The sequence below is a fragment of the Chanodichthys erythropterus genome, chromosome 20, assembly GCF_024489055.1.
Source record: "Chanodichthys erythropterus isolate Z2021 chromosome 20, ASM2448905v1, whole genome shotgun sequence".
Classification (NCBI taxonomy): Eukaryota; Metazoa; Chordata; class Actinopteri; order Cypriniformes; family Xenocyprididae; genus Chanodichthys; species Chanodichthys erythropterus.
In genome coordinates this window covers 17,691,065-17,718,623 of record NC_090240.1, presented here as the reverse complement: position 1 = coordinate 17,718,623, position 27,559 = coordinate 17,691,065, and the positions used below count along the sequence as shown (strand labels likewise).

At 38.7% G+C, this 27,559-nt stretch overlaps 2 protein-coding genes across 5 annotated transcripts in view; one reads left to right on the top strand and one right to left on the bottom strand.

Annotated features, from left to right (window-relative positions):
- Nucleotides 1-1,045: 1,045 nt before the first annotated feature.
- On the top strand, nucleotides 1,046-15,818 carry tm9sf4 (transmembrane 9 superfamily protein member 4). The gene is made up of 18 exons (XM_067372445.1): nucleotides 1,046-1,094; nucleotides 4,330-4,437; nucleotides 4,714-4,813; nucleotides 5,163-5,331; nucleotides 6,179-6,323; nucleotides 6,600-6,723; nucleotides 7,754-7,872; nucleotides 7,953-8,064; nucleotides 8,148-8,218; nucleotides 8,309-8,441; nucleotides 8,745-8,826; nucleotides 8,926-9,001; nucleotides 9,115-9,198; nucleotides 10,324-10,499; nucleotides 10,592-10,655; nucleotides 10,779-10,898; nucleotides 11,372-11,461; nucleotides 14,227-15,818. The coding sequence occupies exons 1-18, from the start codon at nucleotides 1,062-1,064 to the stop codon at nucleotides 14,374-14,376; spliced, it is 1,956 nt and encodes a 651-aa protein (XP_067228546.1). The 5' UTR covers nucleotides 1,046-1,061; the 3' UTR covers nucleotides 14,377-15,818.
- Nucleotides 15,819-20,647: 4,829 nt separating this feature from the next.
- plagl2 (pleiomorphic adenoma gene-like 2) overlaps nucleotides 20,648-27,559 on the bottom strand; it is a 47,823-nt gene continuing 40,911 nt past the window's right edge. For 2 of the 4 annotated variants that reach the window (XM_067372447.1, XM_067372449.1), the window contains 3 exons: nucleotides 25,571-25,647; nucleotides 24,798-25,216; nucleotides 20,648-22,628 (listed from right to left, as the gene is read on the bottom strand). In XM_067372447.1, the coding sequence (XP_067228548.1) occupies nucleotides 21,164-22,628; nucleotides 24,798-25,099 (1,767 nt within the window). In that variant the 5' untranslated portion in view covers nucleotides 25,100-25,216; nucleotides 25,571-25,647 and the 3' untranslated portion in view covers nucleotides 20,648-21,163. Of the gene's footprint in view, nucleotides 22,629-24,583; nucleotides 24,769-24,797; nucleotides 25,217-25,512; nucleotides 25,648-27,559 lie in introns of those variants that run through there. The other 2 variants (XM_067372448.1, XM_067372450.1) reach the window with 2 other exon arrangements.

Here is a 27,559-nt window from a genome sequence, read left to right as displayed (position 1 = left end):
TTACAAGATCATGCAAAATTAAGACATAACTTCATTTTAGAGTTGTCCACACATCAGCATTATAATCTTAACAATTTATTTTTATTACTTTAGTTTAATGATTGTATTTATTATGTTGCTGACTCACAAAGATAAGACCTTTGTTAATGTTCGGAACACAAATTAAGGTATTTTTGATGAAATCCGATGGCTCAGTGAGGCCTGCATTGACAGCAAGATAGTTAACATTTTCAATGCCCAGAAAGCTACTAAAGACATATTTAAAACAGATCATGTGACTACAGTGGTTCAACCTTAATGTTATGAAGCGACGAGAATACTTTTTGTGTGCTAAAAAAAAACAAAATAACGAACTTTTTCAACAATATCTAGTGATGGCCGATTTCAAAACACTGCTTCAGAGCTTTACGAATCGAATCAGTGATTCGGAGCGCCAAAGTCACGTGATTTCAGCCGTTTAGCCGTTTGATAGGAGATCCGAATCACTGATTCGACTCAAACGATTCGTAAAGCTTCGAAGCTTTATGAATCAGTGTTTTGAAATCGCCCATCACTAGATATTGTTGATATTAAAGTCGTTATTTTGTTTTTTTTTGGTGCACCAAAACTATTCTCGTGGCTTTATAATATTAATATTGAACCACTGTAGTCACATGAACTGATTTAAAAAAAAAAAATTGTAGTACATTAATGGATCTTGAGAGAGGAAATGTCATTGCTGGCTATGCAGGCCTCATTGAGCCATCGGATTTCATCAAAAATATCTTAATTTGTGTTCTTGAGGTCTTACGGGAGGGCGAGTAATAAATTACATTATTTTCATTTTTAGGTGAACTGACCCTTTAAAGCCCATTAAAGAGGAGAAAAAGTGAACAGCGTATTAATAAAACAACAAGGAAATGGAATCATTCAACTGCATATATATTAGTAAATCGTAATTACACTTTAAAGCCTCGTTTAAAGGCTGAAACGTCTGCAAATGTCTCCTCCCGGCTGTGTCAATATTGAGAGTCAATGACAGCAGCGTGATGACGCATGACATCCTTCCTGTGACGTCAGCAATGACACGTGTATTCAAGATGGCGGCGGCGATGGTGAGTACCGATGCTAAAGTGTCTTCTGTTTCTCTGTTTCACAAAAGGTTTAATTCCACACGGATAGAGGTGTCTTACTCTAAAGCATGTTGTTTCGTTTTGCTTCATGTGAGTGTGTCATATGATATGATCTGCTGTTTTCGCGCAGTGGATGCTGATTGGAAAGCAGCCGGCTAGCATTAACACTTAGCAGGCAGCTAATCATCGAGTGTTTGCTAAGAGTGAGACTGAGTTAATGTCCTCATCTGATCTAAACCCGAAACACATGAAGCAGACCGCTGTGTTCACTGTGATTCACGGTACACAGCGTCAGATGATGGAGTCTGGATCTGTCAGTCAGGTTAATGCGCTGCTTTAGCATTCACTGCCTCTCGCATCAGAGCGAAGATGATGGTGAAGAAGAGGAAAAAGTGTTATAATCACAGCTGCTGTCTCAGTTCACTGCAGAATTCATTCATGTGTTCTGCTCTTGTCGGACGGCACTGTTTGTGATTGTGTTCTTTGACACTTGTGGACCGCTAAATTCAGTTTCGGTTTAACGTGAAGAGTTTACATACTGTTTATGTGATTTTGTAAAGAATAATTGGTCGACTGCATCTTATTACGTGGCAACTTACAAATGAAGTAAATAAATGGACATTAGATTTGATTGTAAATAATTTTATTTTGTGAGAAGAAAGTGTGCGAGTGTGATTCTGCTTAAAGTCTTAATGTGAATGATTTGTTTTTTACTTGCTTTGACTTCGTAATGTTTAATCAGGATGTCATGACTGAAATCGGCAGACTGCCCTCTGGTGACGCATGCAGGACTTCTCCAATCACTGCTCAAACCCCGCCCCTTTCTTAAGATGTTTGAGTGTAACGCCCACATCTCAAAATCTGATCAACAGCTGATGTGTAGATGCTTTAAGCTCTGGGTATACTATAGTGTACGCGCACAGCCTTAGAAAGTGTGCTTCATTCGACGCGTACGCAGTTTTGAGCAATCTGTCGCCACGAGTTACAGCCCGTGTCAACATCGTTGTATTCTTTCATGCTAGAGTTGAGGGTACTTTCTAACCTCTTCACACAATCTCTCGTCTATATAGGCCTCCATCGTCACTGTAGCTTGCATCCGTTCCAGTCTGTTCTGTTTATGCAGTTTTTCTTTGATTACCTTGTGAATTGATTTCTCCAGGGCATGGTCGCCACCTTGTGGATTAACTAATTACTGCAAAAACAATTAAGTGCGTATCTGTGCAAAAATCCGGTGGTGTGCGTACAGTACGTGCGTAATCTTCTGAAGATGAAATTCACATCCCGCGCACTGTACGCTGACCCTTGCGTACGCGTAAAAAGTGAACTATACTTCAGGCTTTAGTCCCTGCTAGGGCTGTACGATTAATCGGACGATTAGAAAAAAAAAATTGAAATTATGCTTAAACGATTTGGCTTAGTGCGATTATGAAGCCAATGGCCTGCATAGCCAGCAATGACATTTCCTCTCTCAAGATCCGTTAATGTACTAAAAACATATTTAAATCAGTTCATGTGAGTACAGTGGTTCAACTATTATATTATAAAGAATATTTTTTGTGTGGCAAAAAAATAATGACTTTTCAACAATATCTAGTGATGGACGTTTTCAAAACACTGCTTCATGAATCTTCTGAGCTTTATGAATCTTTTGTTTCGAATTAGTGATTCGGATCTCCTATCCAACGGCTAAACTGCTGAAATCACGTGACTTTGGTGCTCCGATTCACTGATAGTGATAAATTACATTATTTTAATTTTTGGGTGAACTAACCCTTCAACATCTTGTCCAATAAAAGACAGCATTTAATAACATGTTTTTACTCTAAACTCACTTCATAACGACAGTTGAGCGTCCTTCTGTGAGATGATGAGGCTTCTTACACAGAGTAAGGCAGTCAAAGCGTTTCAATCTTCTGTTTATTCAGCTACAGCTATATGAAATGTGTTATCTACTTCTGCGGCAGGGCATATTTGGAGTTTCTGCGCAAGAGCGCCCTCTGGCTTTCAGATGGACAAGCATTTACTACTGATCACAGAGCGTACAGCTCTGACAAGCTGAGCATAAAATAATTGTAGCCTTCGCCAAATGGCATTCGGTTTAATCACGGTAAATTGTACAGCCCTAGAAGTTTTTCTTTTTTGATAACGTTTCAGTCAGAAGTGTGTAATAATACGGAACATCTCTTGCCACTTCTGTTAAATCTCCACTTTTATGCATTTAATATGGCAAACTCCACTACGCATCCACTCCACGTATCTCGCATAACCTGGTCTGGACCGCACAAATACACAGGCAAGAGTGATATAAATAGTGAAAAGATCCAGTACTGTTGGACTTTAAAGGTGCTCTATGTAAGAATGACAGCTAGTGGTTTAAATGGGTACTGCAGTCCAAATTCAAAATATTGTTTGCCCCGCCCCCTCCTCCTTGACGCTCTCGCGGGTTGCCAGTTTGAGGACACGCAACAGGAGCGAGCTCAATTGACATTGGCAGGCGAGGAGACTTACACACTGTAAGATAATTAGTTGAATTATTGATTTATGATGAGCTGATATCGTGTTTTAATATGCTCCCGTTCATAGAGATTTTTAGATGGATGCTGAGGCTTTTTAGGTCGAGCAGAGTCTGCGTTCTCTGACCCAGTTTGTTCGCTGGCTTCCAACAATTCACTGCATGTGTTTTCCGTCAACTGGCAACCCAGGGTGGCAAAATACTAATGGGTAAATTGGCAATGTGTGGTCTTGCACAGACCGAAACAAAAATAGACATTCTGACACGGAACGCACATTTCAATGTTAAATGACTGTTTTTCAGAGAAACAAGTATGTGAACGGAGCACGTTTTAATAAATATCTGCAAACACAAATTGTGGTGTTTTTATGCTTTAGTACAGTCAAAAGCTTACATACAGCACGTTTAACGATGTAAAAATAGATAATAACCACAAACTGCTTATTTGGATGATGGTGGGACTGTTTATTCAGTTGCTGTTGTTTCAGATTCACATTGTTTTACCTGTTGAGGTGGTTTATGGATCATATGGTTTTTCTTTTCCAGCACCGCACTGACCGACTCTAGTAACACTTCCATAAGGATGTATATTTTTGTGTAAACATGTTTACTGTCAATGTGCTGTCTGTTTTTGTTCTGTAACACGGTTATAGATGGGTAACTAAACATTTTTGGCTTTGTGTGTCTCTTTTTGTGTGTTTTTAGGAGATGTGGGCACTGTTACTGGTGTCCACGCTGCCTTTAGTAACACCCTTTTATGTACCAGGGGTTGCGCCCATGAATTTCCACCAGAACAGCCCTGTCGAAATAAAGGTGAAGCGTTTTCATTTTTACTCAGTCATAATTATTCCTTTCACTTAAAAATAAATATAAAAAGCAGGCATACATTTTTCTGTTCATAGTTGTGTATTTTTTTACACTTTGACCCTAGTTCTAGAGCTGTTTACACGTCTGCCCAGCACTTATCAATCTAGATAGAGGCATCTGTGTGTGACACTATCTTTATCATTCATTCCACAGATTCCTTCTCCAAAGGTTTCTAGATTTGAGCCGTGGTGTTTCTAACATATACCTATGTTTAATTACCAGGCTGTGAAATTGACAAGTTCCAGAACCCAGCTGCCCTATGAGTACTACTCACTTCCCTTCTGTAAGCCTGAGAACATCGTCTACAAGGCAGAGAACCTCGGTACGTTGTCATCTCACTGCTGTCACACATCTGATGTCTGCTATGTTACAGAAAACTTAAAAGGATAGTTCACACAAAAATGAAGATTCTGTCATCATTTACTCAACCTAAAGTTATGAATTTCTTTCTTCTGCTGAACACAAAAGAAGAATATGGGAAACCAAACAGTTGATGGACCCCAATGACTTCCATAGTTACTCTACCATGGAAGTCAATCATCTGTTTGGTTACTGACATTCTTCAAAACATTTTCTTTTGTATTCAGCACAACCATGCTGATGGGTGAATCTTGCAGTGAGAAGGTTGACTTAATACCTTCATGCTTCTCATTTTGCTGATATGTGACCAGGTGAGGTGTTGCGAGGGGACCGCATCGTAAACACGCTCTACGCGGTTCTCATGAACCTGGACAAGAAATGTGAGGTGTTGTGTAAAAAGCCAGATAATCCCATCAAACTCACCGTGGAGGAGAGCAAGCTGCTAGCCGAGCGCATCCAAGAAGAGTACTATGTCCACCTGTGAGTCCTTCTTCTGCTGACTGCATTCCACATTCATGAGAGCACAACAATCTCCTGAAGTCTTGCACATTCAATGCAATGCATCAGTTTACACAATTTCCTTCTGCTCGTGTTTCGTGAAAGAAACTCTATACAAAGATTTTTTTCTTCCTGAAAAGTTTATTTATTTCAAATGAAGTACATCAAAAGTAAAATTTAAAATACACAACAACACAATTTGTTTCTCCGAGCTCCAAAGGCAGTGGAAACACTTATTTTTTTGACCAATGTAATTTATATAAAAAAATATATATATATATAATAATTTATATACACTACAGTTCAAAAGTTTGGGGCCAGTACAATGTTTTTTTTTTAAAGAAATTAATACTTTTATTTAGCATTAAATTAATCAAACTCGACAGTAAATACTTTTATATTGTTACACATATTTTTATATTAAATAAAAGATGTTTTTTTTTGTCTATTCATTAGAGTCCTGAATAAAATGTGCCATGGTTTCCACAGAAATATTAAGCAAAAACTTGAGCATCAAATCAGCATATTAGAATGCTGAAAATTCCACTTCCACAACATAGGAATAAATTACAATTTAAAATGTCTGTTTTCTTATTTGAATCCGTTTTAAAATGTAATAATATTTCACAATATTACTGTTTTTGATCAAGTAAATGCAGCCTTGGTTTGCATTTCTTTCAAAAACATTGAAAGCTTACAGACTCCAAACTTTTGAATACAAAAAAAATATATTTTTAATGCTTAATATTCTAATTCATGCATACTTTCACCTCCTGTATAGTTAAATCTGTCAGTAGTATTTTGATTAATAAGTCATACGTATGAACAGCATTGCAGATAACCTCCCTGTGGCCACGCGGCTGGAGCTTTACCCAAACAAAGAGGAGGGAGCGGAAGAGGAGCAGAAGAAGGACACACTGAAGGATATTCAGTTTGAGCATGGCTACAGGCTCGGCTTTACTGAAAATAACAAGGTAATAATGAAGGGCATCTCTTCACATTAGTGTAATTTTATGGCAGTCCAGAGATGTAGACGGTAAGCAATTAGTTCTGTTACCTCTCATTCAACCACTTTTCATCTATTTATTTATTGACATTGAATTCAATACATTACAATTGTGTCTATCAGCTTACTATGGAAACAAATGGCTGTTGATTTTTATGTAAAAAAATCGTATTGCATTTGGTGATGTCATTGTGTGTTCTTTTTCCTGATTGGTGGACACGTGCTGTGTTGTTCCCTCCTGTAGTTCTATTTGCACAACCATCTGTCATTCATCCTGTACTACCACAAAGAAAAGGTGGAGGAGGACGCCGAACACAATTACAGAGTTGTACGTTTCGAGGTGATGCCGAAGAGCGTAAAATTAGAAGGTAAGCCACTAGTAATTCAGTGAAATTTGAAATTGCAAAAAATCTGGATAGATGGGTCCAACAACAGAAAAAAGCTATTCAGTAACATTTTACAATAAGGTTCATTAGTCGACATTAGTTAACCACATTAACATGAACTAATAATTAGCAATACTTCTACAGCATTTATTAATCTTCATTTCAACATTTACTAATACATTATTAAATTCAAATGTTAACATTTGATAATGCACTGTGTGAACTAACATTAACAAACAATAAACAGCTGTATTTTTAACAAAGATTAACACATATATGTTGCTCGTTGTAAGTTACATTAAGTAATGTTAACAAATGAGACCTTATTGTAAAGTGTGAATTGTAAAGCTTTTCTTTTTCTGTCCAATTTTTATTTTAATTATTTTTCAGTTAAGATTACACTGTTCTTCCTTGAAGTGTTGTCACTACAATAACATCTAAGCTCCATGAGTTTCATTTGTGCACACATTTATATAAATAAAAAAGAGACAGTAAAGTCATTTATAATGTTACAAAAATATATTTTCAAATAAATGCTGTTCTTTTGAATTTTCTAAATCCTGAAAAAAAATGTATCATGGTTTCCTTAAAAATGTTAAGCAGCACAACTGTTTTCAACGTTGATAATAATAAGAAATGTTTTGTAAGCAGCAAATCAGCATATTAGAATGATTTCTGATGGAAGAGAAGACTGGAGTAATGATGCTGAAAATTCAGCTTTGCCATCACAGGAATAAATTACTTTTAAAATATATACAAATGGAAAACAGCTATTTTAAATTGTAATATTATTTCTCAGTATTACTGTTTTTACTGAATTTTTGATCAAATAAGTGCAGCGTTGGTGGGCCTAAGAAACTTTTGAATGGTAGTGTTTTTAGATATATTTATTTAAATAATTTAATTTATATTATATAGTATGTTCCTGCATGCATCTAAAAACACTGTCACCTTTACATTAATTTTGCATTGTTTACTATCATTTCATTCGTTCTTCTCTCACATGTTCTAGATATAAAAGCAGATGACCGAGGCACATGCACGTTGCCTGAAACGGTTGCCCCCGTCCCTCAGGAGATCGACCCATCCAAAGAGAACAGCATTCTCTTCACTTACTCTGTGCGCTGGGAGGTGAGACGCGCCGCCGCCTCCATCGAGAAGTCTGCCCGTCTTGTTTGGTTTATAAATAGCTGCTCTCTTCTTCTTTGCAGGAGAGTGAAGTGAAATGGGCGTCTCGCTGGGACACGTACCTCACCATGAGTGACGTGCAGATCCACTGGTTCTCCATCGTCAACTCCGTGGTCGTGGTGTTCTTTCTGTCAGGTGTGACTGATTTTCATCTTCAGCTTCATATGACTCTTGCACTTTTCGATTGCAATGGCATCTAAGTAAGTGTTTGTCTGCAGGCATCCTGAGCATGATCATCATCAGGACGCTGAGGAAGGACATTGCCAACTACAACAGAGAAGATGACATTGTAAGATGACTGATTGGTCGCTTGCCTTCTGATATTCATCTCTTATATTGTGTTGCCTCATTGCTTTCTCTCATTTTTCTGTTGTTATAGGAGGACACAATGGAGGAATCTGGCTGGAAGAACGTCCATGGAGATGTGTTCCGCCCACCTCAGTATCCCATGATACTTAGCTCCCTGTTGGGATCTGGCATCCAGCTCTTCTGCATGATTCTCATTGTTATCTGTGAGTACACTGCTGAGTTTCTAGATTGACAACCATATTTAAATGCGTGATTGAATCTGAAACTATGATGATTGAGCAAGTTCTTCAACAGTTTTTGCTCTGGTACCGACACTGGTACGGAGAACCACACAATGTTACTGGTATAGGCAGTCACACAACCCTAGGTCGTACAGCTCCAGAAAACTGCAGATTTCTACAGAATTTTCATAAAGTGCTACATGTTCCTTGCCTGTTGAATGTTCATTTATTAATGTTTTTTGTCACGTGACTCCTAAATACAACGAAACTGTGCATGTGTTGTAGTTGTGGCTATGCTGGGGATGTTGTCTCCATCCAGCCGAGGAGCTCTGATGACAACCGCCTGCTTCCTCTTCATGTTCATGGGGTAAATGCACAATAAAACACCTTGTGCTCCTGTCAGATTTTGCACATTCATAAGCATCTCTGTTCAATCTGTGTTGGTGTCATGTGTCTTGTCCTGCAGTTTGTTCGGAGGATACTTTGCAGGAAGACTGTACCGCACTCTTAAAGGCCACCGATGGAAGAAAGGGGCTTTCTGTGTGAGTACAAACTCTTGAAACATTTGTTGCATCAAAATAATTGAGCTTGGAGATTACACTGTCTGACAGAATAAGAAATAAAAGACATTGTGTGTGTGTGTGTGTCCTTCTAGACGGCAACTCTGTACCCAGCTGTCGTCTTCAGCCTCTGTTTTGTTCTGAACTGTTTCATCTGGGGAGAGCACTCTTCTGGCGCTGTGAGTATCTTCATTTGCTTCACAAGAAACGTGTATTATTATTATTATCAATGACGAAAACAGTTGTGCTGCTCGATATTTTTCTGGAAACCATGATACGTTTTTTTCAGGATTCTTTAATGAATAGAATTGATAGAAATAACAGCATTTATTTCTGTTAGAAATCTGTTGACAATATATAGTGTCTTTACTGTCACTTTTAATCATTTAATGCATCTTTGCTGAATAAAAGTCCCCCTGTAGTCAATAATTGTATTTTTGATCAGCAAAATGACATATTCAAATGTTTTTCCTGTGAAAAAAATTCTTCATGCCTTAAAATAGCTTGAATGTAACTCTACACCCTTGCCTCATTTATATACACGCCTCATGAATATGCAAATTAGCCCCGCCTCCACTCGCTCACACCTGCTCAGATCCACTCGGTCAACTTAATGCACAACAGTATTGCTCTTTACAACATCGGACGAATATCGGTAATTAATATGATTAGCCTTTTGATTGACTAAGTTATCAAACAGCTAATAATCAGCTTCGCTTTGAAGTTTGAACAGCTCAGAACGTCAGTGAAAGGCATACGGTTCATCATGACATCGTAATATACATCATTACTAAATCTACCCGATATTTTCATATCAACAGAAAAATATACCGGGATAACCTGTCTTCTCTTGAGACTTGTTGACGTGATTGGTTACAAGGTAGTTTGTGACGTCACAGACACTGGCGATTTCAAACTGCGTCTTTTTTTCACTGCAGATTTAAGGAGAAAATCCTCAGCAATGATGTTGACACATGAATTTGCACATGGTTTGTCTTAAAGCATATTAAAACCACCACACAGACATGTAAACAACATCAAAAACTTGATTTTCAGCACAGGGGGACTTTAATTTCTTAAAACATAAATCTTGACCCCAGACTGTTATCTATACGTCAGTAACTGCTATTGATGATGGATTCACTCAGTAAAGGCTGATTTAAACTCAAAACAATAATGTGTTCTTCAGTCAAAGAACAGCTGTTTGTTTCAGTCACTTTGAATGCTCCACCAAGCAACTTCCTCTTACTGAGCTTGAATGTTCTTGGAAACTGACTGCCACCTCTCACTTTCACATATTTCAGGTTCCTTTCACTACAATGCTGGCTCTGTTGTGTATGTGGTTTGGTATTTCTATGCCTCTCGTGTACCTGGGCTACTATTTCGGTTTCCGGAAACAGCCGTACGACAATCCGGTTCGTACCAATCAGATCCCCCGACAGGTCCCTGAGCAGCGCTGGTACATGAACAAGTTTGTCGGGTACGTGACGCTCTCTGTATGGTCTTTGTTAGCCTGTGAACAGGTGAATAGCAGTGCATGCTTAATGGGATTGTATTGCTCTCTCCATTTAGCATCCTGATGGCGGGAATCCTGCCGTTTGGCGCCATGTTTATCGAGCTTTTCTTCATCTTTAGTGTAAGTTTAACCAAACACACACAGTTTATAAGTGCATATATCCAGTATGACGTTGTAAATGTACTCATCTGTTGATGTCTATGAATATATAAGCTCATTGTGGTGTGTTATACTCTCTTATAGGCTATCTGGGAAAACCAGTTTTATTACCTGTTTGGCTTCCTGTTCCTTGTCTTCATAATTCTTGTTGTTTCCTGCTCTCAAATCAGCATCGTGATGGTGTACTTCCAGCTTTGTGCAGAGGTGGGTGTATAATCATTCGTTTAGTAATTAACAGCAGTAAATATTTGCCTGTCGTACAGTCATACATTAATCAAAACAGCACAGGTGTAATAATAATACAGGTCAGATGTAATTCTTCCATTCCCACACATCCACTCTAAGAACTTCTCTAGACATCATTTTGACCCTCTTGTGTGTCAGAGTGCTGCTGTGTGTCATTATTTGGTGTTCCTGTTGAGCTCCATAATCTTCAGCAATCTCACTGTCCATACAAATTCACTCACCGCTCTGGAATATATAAATAGGCAAATATTAAGAGTTAAGATAACAAAAGCAAAGGTCACTTCATTTGAATGGCCTCTAAGCATGCTAAATCATCTCTAACAGATGGCACTGGTGTCCCCCTCAGTCCGGTAGAACCTGAACAGAGCTCGCTCACTGTCAGTAGACATTGATTTAACACCTGTCAATCATTGTGGCTCCTCCCCCTACAGGACTATCGATGGTGGTGGAGGACGTTTCTCGTGTCCGGAGGTTCTGCCTTTTATGTCCTAGTCTATGCTGTTTTCTATTTTGTCAATAAGGTAACTATCTTTACAGTATACTTATTTTATTTACCGCAGTGTCTTTCCTATTCAGCTCCTTAAGATTTGTTTTATTTTTTGGGTAATGTCAGAGGGAATGTACAACATTATTTTAGGCTTGAACTGGTATGAACTGTAGATTAGATTCAGTCCCACTGTATACAGTATTTAGACTAAGTCTGCTGTTTTCTTATCACAAAACTATACACACAAACACGCTAGGGATTTTATGGCACTTGGTGTCTATGAATAAATATATTTTAAAGGGGTCATGAACTGTGTTGTTTTATTGTTCTATAATGTTTCCTGCGGTGCACTTATATTATTAATATGCTTTTTACATAAAAAAAAATGTCATAATTTCGAGATAAACGGCATTTTTCCGACCCTGATTTTATCCTCTGATTTGAACGCTCTGTTTTAAGGGGCGTGTCTGCTGTGAGACTTCAGTGGAAACGCCCACTGCTGTGATTGGCTGACATATTTGCATATTAAATAGCCAAATATTACTCTCTCTTTTAGGACGTTTGTACTATTACAGCTCTCAAGGTTAATGAATCGTGAAAAGTGCTGCATTACGTTTAGATCGATGGCATCAGCTAACAATAAAACGGGAGTTTTGGCTCGAGTCCAGAACTCAGTCACTGATAAACTCACTCTGTTTGATTGACAGCTCCAGTGATTGTAAAGGGAGCGTTCTTTGATTGCTTTCTATATATAATTTAATCACAGTTTAAATAACAGATTATTTTCATCCTACTAAGAGTATCAAGGTGAAGTTGAGCGTTTAGTCGCTGGTTTGATTTACTGACACACACACAAAGATCATGTGACTGTACATGAATCATTAATATCAGATCAGGCATTAGAATGAACACAGTTACTGACATGTTGTTGCATTACTGTCGAGTTCATATGGTAAAAGTCTGTTTGCGCCGAAATGTGATTGATTTAACAAAGAATCCACAGTGAAATGAAGCGAAGTTTCACATATCATTAGACACATTCCAGGATCAGTCGTTCTCTGGATCTGCTGTCAATAAAAGCTTTTATTGGACTAACAAGGAAGATTTCAGTTCTGAATCTTACAGGATATTCTTATAGTACGATGAACTCTTATATGTCAAAAGCTCAAAGAAAAGCTTATTTCTCAGTTCATGACCTCTTTAAATAATAAATGCATAATTGGGGGCTTATTTACATTTTCGGTAATCTTCTGAAGCAAAATCAAACTAGACAAGGTTCATCTGAAAAAAAAGAACAAGTCTCAGTCTCGTATTTTGTGTGTGTGTGTGTGTGTGTGTGTGTGTCTGTGTGTGTGTGTGTGTGTGTGTGTACACACTGCCCTCCAAAAGTGTGGAAACACCTCTAGCAAAGTGTGGTTTTGGACGATATCAGCATAAGTCCTTATCATTTTTTGGTGCACATACATTACAGTAACTTGACATTATCAGTAGTCCAGCAATAATAATTTTGATTTTGATTACATAATAATAATGGCAATATATTCATGTCAGAGTCAGACACGCCCCTTTGCTGTGACGCTGGTTACTGGATTAAACTTGGCCCGGGTTTGTAAAAGATGTTTGGGTCAGCACACCTTAATAGCTTCAACAATTGATTGCCAATTAAGTTTAGAATACAATGAACCAATCAGAACCCAGTTTAGGTCAGATAGCTGCTAATGCTGGATATTTTGATTAATCGAAAAGTTTTTTCTATGTATGAACTGTTTATGTGATAAAATATGTTTATGTAGTTTGTGTTGTCCCTTATCAGTGCAGAATTATCGCAAATTAAAAAGGATTCATGCCAATATTGTCTAAAACTTTTGGAGGACACACACACACACACATACACACACACATATATTAGTTTAAAAATTATTTATACACCGTTCAAAAGTTTGAAGTCAGTACGATTTTTATTTTTTTTTGAAAGACGTCTCTTCTGCTCTCCAAGGCTGCTTTTATTTGTTCAAAATTACAGTAAAAACAGTAACATTGTAAAATATTATTACAATTTAAAATATTTTTTTTCTATTTTAATATATTTAAAATGTAATTTTATTCCTGTAATTGCAAAGCTGAGTTTTCAGCAGCCGTTTTCTTCATTCTTTAGCGTCACATGATCCTTTGGAAATTATTCTGATATGCTGTTTTGCTGCAAGAAACAATTATTGAAAACAGTTGTGCTGCTTCATATTCTTATGGAAACTAATACATTTTTTTAAGGAATCTTTCATGTATAGAAAATTCAAACGAACAGCATTTATTTGAAATAATCTTTGGTGACATTATAAAGTTGTTGTTTTTTTTTTTCTGTCATCAATTTAATGCATTCCGGCTGAACGGGTATTAGTTTCTTTAAAAAATAATTAACCACCTTTGTCCTTTTGTTTGTTTGTTTGTTTTTGTTTAAATATTTTTTGTTATCTGAACATTACATACAATTTAATATTTGAAAAATTCAGTATTTTGTATTTGGCTTATTTGCTCAACCAGTAGTGTTGAGGGGCGGGGCTACCATTTTATCCAGCCAATGGGAGATGGACTGCCCGTCTTTCATAGTAATAGAGCACAAATGAAACGTGAACTATTTAAAGTGCTTTGGAGCTAAAAACAAGAGATACAGTTTCAATTAAAATGGACATTTTCCTAGTTAAATTAAGTCGAAGATTAAATTTTGCGTGACGAGTCCATTTTTGTGTCCATTGTTTAGTTGTACTCAACATTTACATGCTTGTCTCTTTCTCCCTCCCTCAGCTGGACATTGTGGAGTTCATCCCCTCCCTGCTGTATTTCGGCTACACAGCCCTGATGGTTTTGTCTTTCTGGCTGCTAACGGGAACGATTGGTTTCTACGCTGCATACGTGTTCATACGGAAAATTTACGCCGCGGTCAAAATAGACTGAAATATGTCTTTCAGTTTTTGTTTCCTTTTTTTTTTTCTGTTTTGTGAAGCAAGCACTGACGTGTGTGAATTGCTGGCGTGAGGTGCAGCAGCGCCCCCCTGTGGATTGGAGGAATGAACAGCGATGTGTTTTGTACACCGTTATCAACCTTTCTGTCCTGCTCTCTCTGCCTCAGCAAAGATGTAGAGAAACAACATGAACAGTTCCATTTTTAATGTCTGTATATCTTTTTGCACACACAACATGGGCCAAAGTGTGTCGATTGTTTTCTTTTTGTGTTTGGGTGGGGATGTTGGATTTTTGGGCTGGGTCTCATCCTTTTGAAGACATTGAGGTTTAATTGCATATTATATCATTTTACAAAATAACTTTGTGTCCTTTTAATATAACGTTTAATTTCAACTTGTTCCCATGTCTTTGATTCAGAGCGGAGTTCTTGAGTGCTTGTCTGGAGGTGTGTGTGCGCGTTTGCGTGAATGTGTGGTCACTTTGTGGTCATTGTGTTGGCATGGATTGGAATTATGGGATGTAAAGACATGAGGCAAGGACATTAAAAAAAGAAGTAGATTTCCTTCTGTTTCCTTGTGCTTGCTGGTCATTAGACCTAAAAGATGATGCAGACTCTTCCTGTTCATTTGATCCTCGCCATTGAGAAAAATGTCTGCTTTTTATAGTCATGCTTAGATGTCATTTTAACAGGTACATTTCAAAAACTGCAATTTATAAGCATTTTCCCACTCCACAACATAGAACAAGTCATGTTTTTCCTGTTAAAATCGTTCTCTCATGCCTTGATGGTGGTACGTCACCTATGGACTGTTGCTGTAGCTGCAAACGGGTGGATTTACCCCAAAATGCAACTGCATCATAACTAGTTTGGGCCGTGCCCAGCAGGTAGCAGAATATTTGCTTGCATCCATGGCGCTTTTCTAGATTTGTTATCATTTTTAGGTCCCTCAAAATACAATATTTGGATCCAAATTCTGAGCTAAAGTGAATCCGCTGCAAGATTCAGTATTTTAAAACACTATAGCAAAATCTACTCCTGCATTCGGACCGGTCTCCTCTTCGTTTGTCATCGTTTTCCTCAAACCTCGTCGTCGTCATACGCGTTGATCAGTTTTTGGTCCGGTGGATTCTGAGTTCACAGGTGACTTTATGAATAAATGCAAGGACTACAGAATATATTTTCTACAGAAGTACTTTATTCTGCCTGTTGCGTGGGGTCGATGGGTCTCTGTGTGTGTGTTAATGGTGTAAATACGGTGCTTTATATTGTTGCATTTTAGGGTTTTTTTGTGGAGCTGTTTGTCCAATTATGTCTTTGTTTTAGGCAAAAGCATGTTAATTTTACTTTATGAATCAATCTTCCCTTTCTCCTTTAAGAATGTCCATTTATAATGTATAAAACAATAAAAGTGCCAATATGTTGACATTTGAAACGCCGTCCAGGTTTTGTTGAGAGCATTGTTCGCTCACCATGTGACCGTTTCCTGCACTTCGGCCATTCTCAGATGGTTTTTCTCAGAAGAGTAGGAAGTCGGAGCTTTAGCTGTTCTTGGAATGCAAGACAAGACTGTAAAACCTCAAATTCCTCCAGATTTAAGTCATTTTCACATGAGAAATTATGTATTGTTGGTGGGAATTTTGGGCCTAAAACAACTCTTTGAGATGTGAAAGTATAGGTTTGAGATCTGCTTTATAATTAAGCCTGGCTATAGCTCAGTTTTTTATTACTTGGACTGGTGCCGTTCTTGTCTTTTCATTTGTGCGCTGTGGTGTGGTTTCCTGTTCTGGCTGTATGGTATGCGAATGGCAGTTTTCAGCCATAACCGGCCCGTTTCTTCTCGCACCCTCTCCCATCGCTGCAGACAGGAAATCAAAGGCTTAAAAAAAGGACGCCAGAAATATGAAACCGTGGGTTTGTCTTTTAATCATTTTAACATAACACATTACAAGTCAAATGGTACAATGTACTGTACAATAAGTAAATAGGTTTGTTGTAATGTCATCTCTTTGGATCAACCAATATACAAATCTGTCAACTTTACAATGCAGCAACTGACCGCAGGTGAGCTGTGTGACAAAAAAAGCGCACTGTTTGTTCGTCCTGTCAATCATCATCATCTCCATGTTATATAAAATAGTGTACGGATGAATATTCCTTTTTTTAGTTTTCACTTTTTTTTCCAGAAGTCGTGGTAATAAGCAAGTACTAAAAATAAAATGACTATATTGCTAAACAAGTTAGATAAAAAGCTTGGAATGCAAGACTTACGATAAGCTAAAATATATCAAACTACAAGTGGATTTTGTCCTCTGCGGACGTACCCATTTTCTCACTGAAAGCCGGAAGATCATTTTATTGAATCATTTTTCCTTTTCTTAAAGGTCGTATTGTTTTGTTTTTTTGCCCTAGCTTGGTTACCTCATCATTTCCCTTAATATGTTTTTGTTATAGGCACCAGCTAGTATTCTGGGAACAAAAGGACAAGTGCATTGCTACAAGAGAGGAAAAGAACCATTGTAACTTGGTTAACCTGACTAATTCTACTTCTGAATGTCTGTTGCTGAATATTGCTGGTATTCTGAGAAAGAAAAACAAAAAACAACCTACAATCAGATGCTGAGCTCCACCTATCCACAGGCAGTTATTATATAAAACTTCATTTAAACCAAAAGTGCTTTTTTGAGGGGTGGGAGAAGCTGGAGGAAATCTCACAGCAGCCAAACCTGATATTATTATTATTATTATTATTACTAATGTCGATTGAAAACGCCTCAGTCATAGATGGAGCTGGAAATGGGTTCTCGTTTGTTTGTTTGTGGCGATGATGATTTTGTCAAGTTTCAGACACTGAGAATCATTCTAAGCATGTTACTCTAACAACATCTATTTTAAGATTAAATGACTTCCTCAAATGTATGACAAGACGACGTGGGGAAAATGGCCAATGCAGTTAATATTAGTGAAAATCTATCTAAAATACTGTTACTCTTTTGGAGAAAGGAGAAAAAAACAACAATTACATAAAGATGAATAAACTCTACACATCAAACTAATGGCACATACAAGATCAAATACAAAATTAATAACATACAAACATACAAGGCTGAAAAATACTCTTTTTAAAGGTTTAAAAGTGCTAGAATTCAGATCAGCTCACAGAAAACCCGGGGAGGACAAACTCAAAAATTGCCAAAAGCTTTCTTTTATTCTGTTAAACATAGTTACTCCTGTTTCTTAAAAATAAAATACTCTTTTTTTCAGAAAAAATAAATGCTTTGAAAGCTTAAATGAAGTGAAAATGAAGTTTCTGTCATTAATTACTCACCCTCATGTCGTTCCACACCCGCAAGACTTTCGTTCATCTTCAGAACACAAATTAAGATAATTATCTGATCCACACATAGGCGGCAACAGCTTCTGATGTCCAGAAGGTCGTTGAAAACATGGTGGAAATAGTCAGCGTGGCTGCAGTGGTTCGACCTCAGTGTTATGAAGCGACAAGAATACTTTTTGTGTGCAAAAACAAAACAAAAATAATGACGCAGGCTTCCTTGTTTACATTTGAATGCCGGCTCATTATTGGCCGGGTCCCGCGTCAGCTTCACACGCATGCTGATCACGTGACCGGCTTCGGCCAATACTGAGTTGGCGTTCGGACGTAAACAAGGAAGCCTGCACTGAGTTCATGAACGTATGACAACAGTTCAAATGGTTGAATAAAGTCATTATTTTGTTTTGTTTTTGCACACAAAGTATTCTCATCGCTTCACAACATTGAGGTTGAACCACTGCAGTCACGCTTAACTACCTTCTGGACGTCAGAAGCTGCAGTGATGCCTATGTGTGCATCAGATACCCTCAGATTTCATCAAAAATATCTTAATATGTGTTCTGAAGATTAACAAAGTGGAACGACATGAGGGTGAGTGATTAATGACAGCATTTTCATTTTCGGGTGAACTAACCCTTTGTTTCAAATTCCAATTTTTAAAAATAATTAGATTTCATAAATTTGTCTGTACACATTCATTGCATTTTAAAGGACATTTTCAATTCCTCTAACTTTTTAATTAAATTTAAAAAATGTATTTTTGGACAAAAGTCCATTAATGACTTTTATAAATGAATATGAGAGTAGAACGAATATTTTTGGCTTTGTTACGAAACAATTATTTTAAGAAATCATGCTTACAGTATAAACACAACTCAATTAGTCCTTAAGTAGCAATTGTGCAAAAAGAAGTTTCTTCTCCCCAGGTTTTTGGTATGAAAAACAAATAAATGAGGTGATGCGTTGTGCTGTTTTGAGGTCCTGTTTCAACAAACAGAAAATAATATAATGACAAAACGACTAGGCAATATCCCAATCAAATGTCCCATGCTTTGAATGTCAAAGACCAGGCTGGTGACTTCTTTGTGTCTCTTTTCAGACCCTTTCATAAAATGTTCATTCGAATCAAAGCAGCTGAAAAACAGAGAAAACAGACAGACAGTTCACGTGGACTACTGTGCATGTTTTCTGCTAAACGATCATTTGCAGTTTAAAATGTTTCCAGAGTGGTCTATGGTTGCTGGCAACCACAGCACAAAGAGCAGCATAATATTGTTTCGTCTTAGTTTTGCAATGTGGCCTTTTTTACCTTTCTATTGTCTTTCCTGCTTGTGAGATTCACATTCACTATAAACGCAGATGCGGACACAGAATAGATTAACCCAAAGGGATGAGGAGAAGAGAGAGAGAGAAATACATCTGTTTGTATCAGGCACTGCTTTCACTGCTGGTACGTTGATCATCTGTTTCTTTACACACATGGCCATTGGTAATGAATGATTATTTGGTAAGAACTTGTGCAGTCCACTTGCTGGGAAATGGCAACTTATAAGAGATTATATGACAAAACCCCTCTAAAGTCCTGTTTTTGTAATATTAAAATGAACCTACAGCAACTGGAATCGTGGTTTCAGACATTTCAGTGTGATGGTGCAAATTATAATGGAGGTTAAAAACTGTACAACCAAACACACCAATAGACAGCATCAGTCAGGTCTGATCGAATACTGAGAATAAAAAACGCAAACTGAAACCTGGATCACATTATGGGCCTCTAGTACATGCTCTAAAGATTAAAGACTAGTCCACTCTACTGGATTATGCCACTATTAGTCTATTATATGCAGGTCAAATCCCACCGTATTCATCTCCTTTGACTCACATGGAAAAACAAGAAACAGGAAAAGCTATAGGGAAACGCTAATACTTCATCCATTTTGTTCAATATGATGCAAGATACATAATTATGTAAACCTGCTAGACATTTTTTTTTTTTTTAAATCCATCAGCAATTTTTAATACAACTATCTAAATTACAAAATATACTGAAAAAGAAGCAATTATAATATATATTTTTTGATGTGGTACTTCGTACACTGCAAAAAAATATTCTTGTTTTTGTTTTGTCTTTTTTTCCATTCACATATATCAGGGTTATTAAAATGTATGTCTCTCTCTAAAATAAAAACCTGCTTAAAATACTTTTTTTCTTAATATATATATATATATATATATATATATAGGATCTGGAAGTGAGATATTGTTGCGCCACGGAGACTTAAAATTAGTGCTGGAAGGAGGAAAACCATTTCGAGACTCAGAGAGCAGTTGAGTATGCCAAGGTACTTGATGGTTGTTTGAACTTGCGTGTGTGTGTGTGTGTGTCTCTTTACAGGAAGCGTGAAGGTAGAGTGTGAAAAAGGGAGGAGGGGATTTCAGTGGGTCATCTTGGAACCCAAAGAGGTCAAGTGCCTTCTGCTGTAAACAAAGTGCTTCTTTTGAGAAAAATTGTAAACCTGTAAGATTTTAACGTAAAAATTATTTTGCTTTAGTTCTGTCAGTGGTCACATTGTACCAAATGAACAAACTGTGCAGTTTTTACCCTCTTTGCCTTTCTATTTTCAGTCCCTTCTCTCACATAAAAACTAGTTACTGACCATTCCAACATGTGTAAATTTGTATTAACACAAAAAAGCTGATATTTTCATCTAATCACATACACTGCATTATTTTTTTTAAATTGCTTTTGAAATTCAGATGTGATTTTGTGATGATAATTACTTGATTGAGTCTTAAATTTGCTATATATATATATATATATATATATATATATATATATATATATATATATATATATATATATATATATATATATATATATATATATATATAATAAAAACTATATTTGGAATAATAACCAATTTCACTCCTTCATTCCTTCACTAATTCTTCCACTCCTGGCCAAGAAGACGGTTTTAGTTTAAGGGCAAGCAACTATTACCTGACTTTAAGTCAGGTCTCACATTTGGAAAAGAACACAAAATTCATATAATCACTTCAAACTAGTCTTTCAGAGTCTCAAAGACTGATTATCTTTTCTACATTAATCTTTTCCTTTTTCTACTAATATTATTACTTTATAAAATATGCAGTACCATGCCTTAAGGCCTACTGATGCTGCTGTTTAACTACGAAATTGTAGGACAGGGGATGGTGGGAGAGGTTCAAAAGGGTATTTTAAAAAAATCATAGCTAAATTCAGACAGCCTAAATAAAAGCTCCATGATATTCCATATGCTTGTTTTCCTCCAGGCTCATTAAAAAGCTGTTGTGCGCTTTTGTTAAGGCTTCTATGTGTTCAAGTGTTCTGTTTCCCCACACCTAAGGGGAGCACTAATGCTCCTCTGCCCTGAGCCCCTGCGACAGGCCAGGCTGGTGTGGGGACCTCATTGAAAGGCCTGGTGAAAGCGAGGCAGAGTGGTCGTACTGAGGCTAGAGCTGAACACTGGTGGGAGTGGGTGCAGAGGCCCAAGACCGAGCCCCCCTGGCTGCTCCTGAGGTTGAGGTTGCAAAGAGGTAAGAGGCACTGCAGCTGTGGCCGAGGCAGCGTGTGGTTCGGCAGCATGCGAAGACGCTGACGACAATGAGGAAGAAGAAACGGTGGAGGTGGTGGAGTAACCCATTACCAGTCCTCCTGAACTCATGGGGGCGCTATAGGGTGGCAGATTTAGTGGAATAAAGCCCAGCAGGTGAGAAAAGTCCATGTTAGCAGCACACAAAGACTCAGCAATGACAGCGGGGCTCTTGGACATGAGGGGGTCCCCGCAAAGGTCATCCGACAATCCCACCGGAGGTTCCAAACCCTCCTTATTGGGCGAAGCTGCTGAGTGAGGGTCAGCAGAGGGTGGCGGAGGAACTGGGAGTCCACTCTGAAGATCCATCAGGAAACTCTCCATCTCCACCTTCAGGGGCTTCTCCAGCAAGTATGAGGTAGATCCGAGCTGGTACTTGGGCGGTGGCTGTGGGTGCTGCTGTTGCTGGTTCTGCAGGGGAGGCTGCTGCTGGTGTGAAGGTGGGGAGTGGTGGTGATGGTGAGGATGGTGATGATGATGATGATGATGATGATGTGGGTGATGGTGGTGCAGTGATGACGGAGGTTCCATATGGCAGCCCATCCCCATGGCAGTGGATAAAGTCCCTGGAACCAATGAGTGATGGTGGCCCACACCCGGATTGGACATGGCCTGGAGATGATGAGCGTTGTACATGCCCATGGGAAAAGGGGTGGCACCGTGGAAAGGCTTTGCCATCATCGAGTCCTTGGTAGGTCCCATGCTACACATCATAGGGCTTATTTCTTCTTTCACAGCACAAGGTGGAGAACCAGACCCAAGTAAACCCAACATATCCGGAGGTTCCGTCTTGATCTTCAGCAGCTCCTGCGAGTGGCTCTTCTTGACGTGTCGCGTCAGATGGTCCTTCCGCCCGAAACGTTGGGCACAGTACTGGCACAGGAAGTCTTTGCGTCCCGTGTGTACCACCATGTGTCGGCGAACATCCTTTCGTGTGTAAAAGCGACGATCACAGTGGTCACAGGGGTGTTTCTTCTCCTTGGCTCCACCTGAAGACTTGCCTGAGTGGCTCTTGAGGTGCTCCAAGAGTGCAGGCGTGCTCTCGTAGCTTTGCAAGCACACCTTACAGGTAAGATCACCGGCTGTGGCTGAGTGCATAGCCATGTGGCGCTTGTAGCCCAGCTTTGTGTTATAGTGTTTGCCACACTCCTCGCACTTAAAGGCCTCTTTGTTGGGGTCGTGAGTCTGCAGGTGGTTTTTCAGGTGATCTTTGCGGTGAAACATCTTTTCACAAAACGAGCACTGGTGAGTCTTCTGTGGGGAGTGTGTGGCCATATGCCTACAAAAGAAGACAAAGACCACCTTTAGCTAAAGACACACTGGAAATTTCTCTTGAACTAACTGAAACATTGTATGTTCATGAGTTCATGGCAGACTGCAGGGGGACCCTCTAAAGCTGGAGTGTCTACTTCTCCTGGAGGCCCACCTTCCAGCCTAGTTTAGCTCCAACCTCCTCCAACACACCTGCCTGGAATCTCTAGTAATCATAAAGACCCTAATTAGCCTGTTAAGGTGTGTTTAATTATAGTTGGAGCTAAACTCTGCAAGAAGTTGGTCCTCCAGTAGCTGGGTTAGACACCCCTGCTCTCAAGTATAAACTACTTTACCAAGGGTGTCCAACCCTGCTACTGGATTGCAGATGTCCAGCGGAGTTTAGCTCCAGTTGGGGTAGTTGCAGCCTAATGCAGTGGTTCTCAAACCTGTCCTGGAGGACCCCCAGCCCTGCACATTTTGTATGTGTCCCTATATCTGACACACTTACTTCACGTCTCTACTAATGAGCTCATGAGTTGAATCAGGTGTGATAAATGAGGGTGACTTTGGGGGTACTCCAGGACAGGTTTGAGAGTCGGACTTGTAACCCGAAGGTCGAGTCTCAGTACCGGCAGGAAATGTAGGTGGAGGGAGTGAATGAACAGCGCTCTCATTACCCACAACTGAGGTGCCCTTGATCAAGGCTCCTAACCCCCAATCGCTCCCTGGGCACCGCAGCAAAAATGTCTGCCCACCGCTCCGGGTGTGTGTTCACAATGTGTGTGTGTGTTCAATACTCACTGCTGTGTGTGTGCACTTGGATGGGTGAAATGGAGAGCACAAATTCTGAGTATGGGACACCATACTTGGCTACGTGTCACGTCACTTTCAACACACCTGCCTGGACAATTCTAGTAGCATATCGCTCCATTGACAAATGGATGTCAATGGAGGAGAGAGGCTTCACTAACTGGTTTTGTGGGAAAACAGCTTATCATTTAAAGAAATGACAGCCTATCAGCTAATCTTGTTTGCCATTAAACATTCGTTTTGGATTGATCCATTTTTAGCGTTTACACCAAAAAGTAAATGCTGTTTTATAAGAGAACTCACAGACAATTTTGTGACAGGTATGATTCAGTTTATGGCACTTCTCATTCATTTCTATGGTGTCGGCAAACAGCGATTGACTGTTGCACAAATCTGACAGAAATTCAATGACGTCAAGGCTGTAATGTGATTGCTTTTCAAGGCACACGTGGCTCAAGTTACGCTTTCTCCAAATGGTAGAGCCACGGACCCTGCTATCTTCCAATAATAAGACAATGGCTGTGACCGAAAGGTAGCTTGGCTGACTTGTTGCTGACTTGTGACCACCAACTGCAACTTTCAGATGTTCTCTTTAATGTTTAGCTAAACTGTCACAGAATGAAAAGCACAGGATTGTGGAACATCAAAGGCAGCGAAGGATACATCTATGCTGCCTTTGAAAATCGATCAGATGAAGGTACCTCAGGAGACAGGAAGTGAAGCTAGCATTGGATTCAGACGTGCCTTGATGCTTTCCTACCTTGAAGGCAGCATTTTTCAGCTTTCGGATCAGCCAATACCTGCCCTAAGGACTATGATTGGCTTGTTCAGGTGTGGTTAATTAGGGTTGGAGCTAAACACTGCATGACAGTGGCCTTTCCAGGAACAGGATGAAGAGTGCAGCCAATGCAACTGATGTAATCAGTGAAGATTACACTGAATATAGATAAGGGGCGTTTGGATCAGAAACAAATCTTAAGGCCTTGATTTGCAAAGTTAATAAAATGTTCCAAATACCCGAGCAACGGTATACTGTTTTCGCACTTTCCGACACTAGTCATGAAGTCGTATGTAGATGAGTATGTAAATATGTGTTGAGCACCATCCTATTAATATCACAACAAACAACAAAAATGACATAGATGAGAGATGTTTTCACTTATGTCTGACCTGGAAGAATTATGTAATCGTCATGGACCAGTGGCAGTTCGAAGGTGTTTTACAGTCGGTGCAAAGTTTTCCAGAAAGTTCATGCTGGGGAGCGGTTTCAAACCATTGAAACAAACTTTGTTTTGGACACAATTGGTTCAAAATCACGTCACATCTTTTTGTTCTTTGATTACTCTTAATGTATATCAGCCCTTGACATGTAAGTAGCACCTACCTAAAGAGCTTATATTTGGAGCTGAAAGCCTTAGGACAATGGGGCTGGGAACAGTGGAAAGGTTTCTCTCCTGCGTGACAGAACGCGTGAAGCCGGAGCTTATCCTGTGAGCTGAAGAGGGCACCGCACACCAAACACTCGTTCCCACTGCCTCTCCCTTCCCTCTCCCTCTCGCTCTCTGTCTCTCTTTCTGTCCTCCCTGCAGCGGGACCTCCAAACACTTTGGTGGCGCCTCGTCGATCCTCGTCCTCCAGCGTCAGTGTGGCAATGTGGTGTGGGGCATCGGCGGCAGCTGCTGCCATGGCAGCCCTAGGGTGCCGTTGCCATTGAAACTCGGCCGTGGCTGCCCTGCCTTCCAGGCTCTGGTTCGATATCGCGGTGGTATTTAAGGGGATTCAGGCTCTTAAGCTGTCTGCTATCTGTACAATATGTGACCAAAAACAAAAATAAATAAACAAACATGACAAGGTGAAGCAGATATTTTTAAGCATGTCAATTTATGATTTTTCGGTTGCACTTTAATTTACAGTATGTTCACTTACGTGTACTTACCTAAGAAAGTACTGGGTAACTTAAGGTAACTACATGGGTTAAGGTTAGGTTTAAGGGTAGGTTAAGATGTTAGTACCTAGTATGTACATGGGGAACAGGACTGTAAAATAAAGTGCTAGCGATTTTTCTTACATGAAGGGAGACAGCTTAAATCAGTGCTTACCCTTTTTTATGTCTCCCAAAAGAATTGTAAGTGCTTTTTCAGTCTTTTTTTCGTTTACCTTCACACTCTCATCCAGTCCCACCTGCCATGACTGGGGACGAGTAGGCGACAATAGTGCTCATCATCATCTTCATCCTTTCATAAAATAAGAAGACATATATCTTCAATTAGTGTTTCAAATATTTTACTTCATTTTTTAAAAAATATTTAAAAGGAGTAATACTTTTCAAGATGTGTTTTTGTTAACATCTGTTAACTGTAAACAATATTTATCAGCATTTATTAAACTTTGTTAATGTTTATTTCTATGTAAACATTTTAAATTGTACATTTTACCATTACATTATAATATAAATCAATAATGATAATGTTAACATTATCAAGAGTAATAAATGCTTCATTTTTATGGTTAATTCACAACCTTATTTTACAGTGTTACCTTAAAAGGACCAATTACATTTGAAACACTGGCTCTAATATAATTTCTAAACTGAATAAAGCATTATTTATGGGTTTCTTCCATCAACATGAAGGTGAAATGCACAAGTGCCTGTGGGCATACTGTAACTGTTCTAAACATTTTGACTGTTTTCACTCTGCAAGATAGAGGGCAGTAATGTACAGAACAACTGATAAACTAAGTAGTAACAGACGTAGTGCTATACCACATTAACAATCAAGGTGCACAAAGTAAGTTTTGTGTGTCTTTGCATGTTCTGTCATGCATGTGTGTGTTCATGTACTCCAGTGTAAGGCTCCTGTAATCCAAAAGCACACAAATCTACTTCTAGGAATGGCAAATACATTAGCTCTTATATAGCATTACCTGTTACACACAATTATTTATCCTTCATATGTGCCCATGGCACATGATATTACCCCTTGGTAAAATAACTTTTTTAATTACTGTTTATAACTCTACTCTCTGTCTACTTAATTGACATTATCTATTGGTGTACAATGAAGTAGATTAGGTCCTTTTGACAACATGACGTTCTGTGGTCTGACATGCTATACTACAAATTATATATAAAAAAACATAATCCTTTTATAATTATTATGCATGGTATTTTTATGACCGTTACACTAGAGAGACTATTTGTACTTTTAATAAATTTGACTTTTAAATAAATGTCATAACATAAGACCATTTTAAATAAATGAATTGATTGCAAAACGGTGATTAAAACAGTTCAAAACTTAAGAGCAATGTTGACCAATTTCCATTAAAGAGTTAGTTCACCCAAAAATGAAAATTCTGTCATTAATTACTCACCCTCATGTCGTTCCACACCCGTAAGACCTTCGGTCATCTTCAGAACACAAATTAAGATATTTTTGATGAAATATGGGGGCTTTCTGTCCATCCATAGACAGCCACACAACTACCACTTCAAAAAGTTCATAAAGAGATCGTAAAACTAATCCACATGAATCAAGCGGTTTAGTCCAAATTTTCTGAAGAAACTTTATATGATGAACAGATTTAATTTAGGTTTTTATTCACATATAAACATTCATCAACGCACAAAAACATAAGAGCTCAACTGAACCTGAATGATGCGCGAGAAGCTCGAGTGTGCAGCTTAACACACCTCATTGGTTCTCGCACACATCAAGCAAACATATCTGTAAAGGGACAGAAAGCTCTCAGTTTTCATCAAAAAGATCTTCTGGTGTTCTGAAGATGAACAAAAGTCTTACGGGTGTGGAACGACATAAGAGTGAGTAATTAATGACAGAATTTTGGAAACAAAACCAAAGGTTCAAAAAACAAAATATAAAGTGAGGTGAGCAACGCTCTGCATTTTACCGCCATCTCCTGCGTCATCGTTACCATGCAAAAGGGGTAAACAGCTACTGCTTTAATGGTGCAAATTCTCCGTGGTTAAATTCGCACCCAAATAATATAATATGAACACAATCCAGCGGGGGCAGGAGAGGGGGAAGCAATCAAACTCTCGTTCGGGCCAAGCAATCGAACCGAGTACTGTATGAAAGCTCCCTTTTTCAGACCCTTTTTATTCAAAACAAATTACAGTAACGA

Excerpts from the sequence above, each read along its gene's own strand:
- tm9sf4 (XM_067372445.1), top strand. The coding sequence starts at position 1,062 with ATGACACGTGTATTCAAGATGGCGGCGGCGATG. Across the intron at positions 1,095-4,329 it reads TCAAGATGGCGGCGGCGATG|GAGATGTGGGCACTGTTACT; the intron begins GTGAGTACCGAT and ends GTGTGTTTTTAG. Across the intron at positions 5,332-6,178 it reads GAAGAGTACTATGTCCACCT|CATTGCAGATAACCTCCCTG; the intron begins GTGAGTCCTTCT and ends ACGTATGAACAG.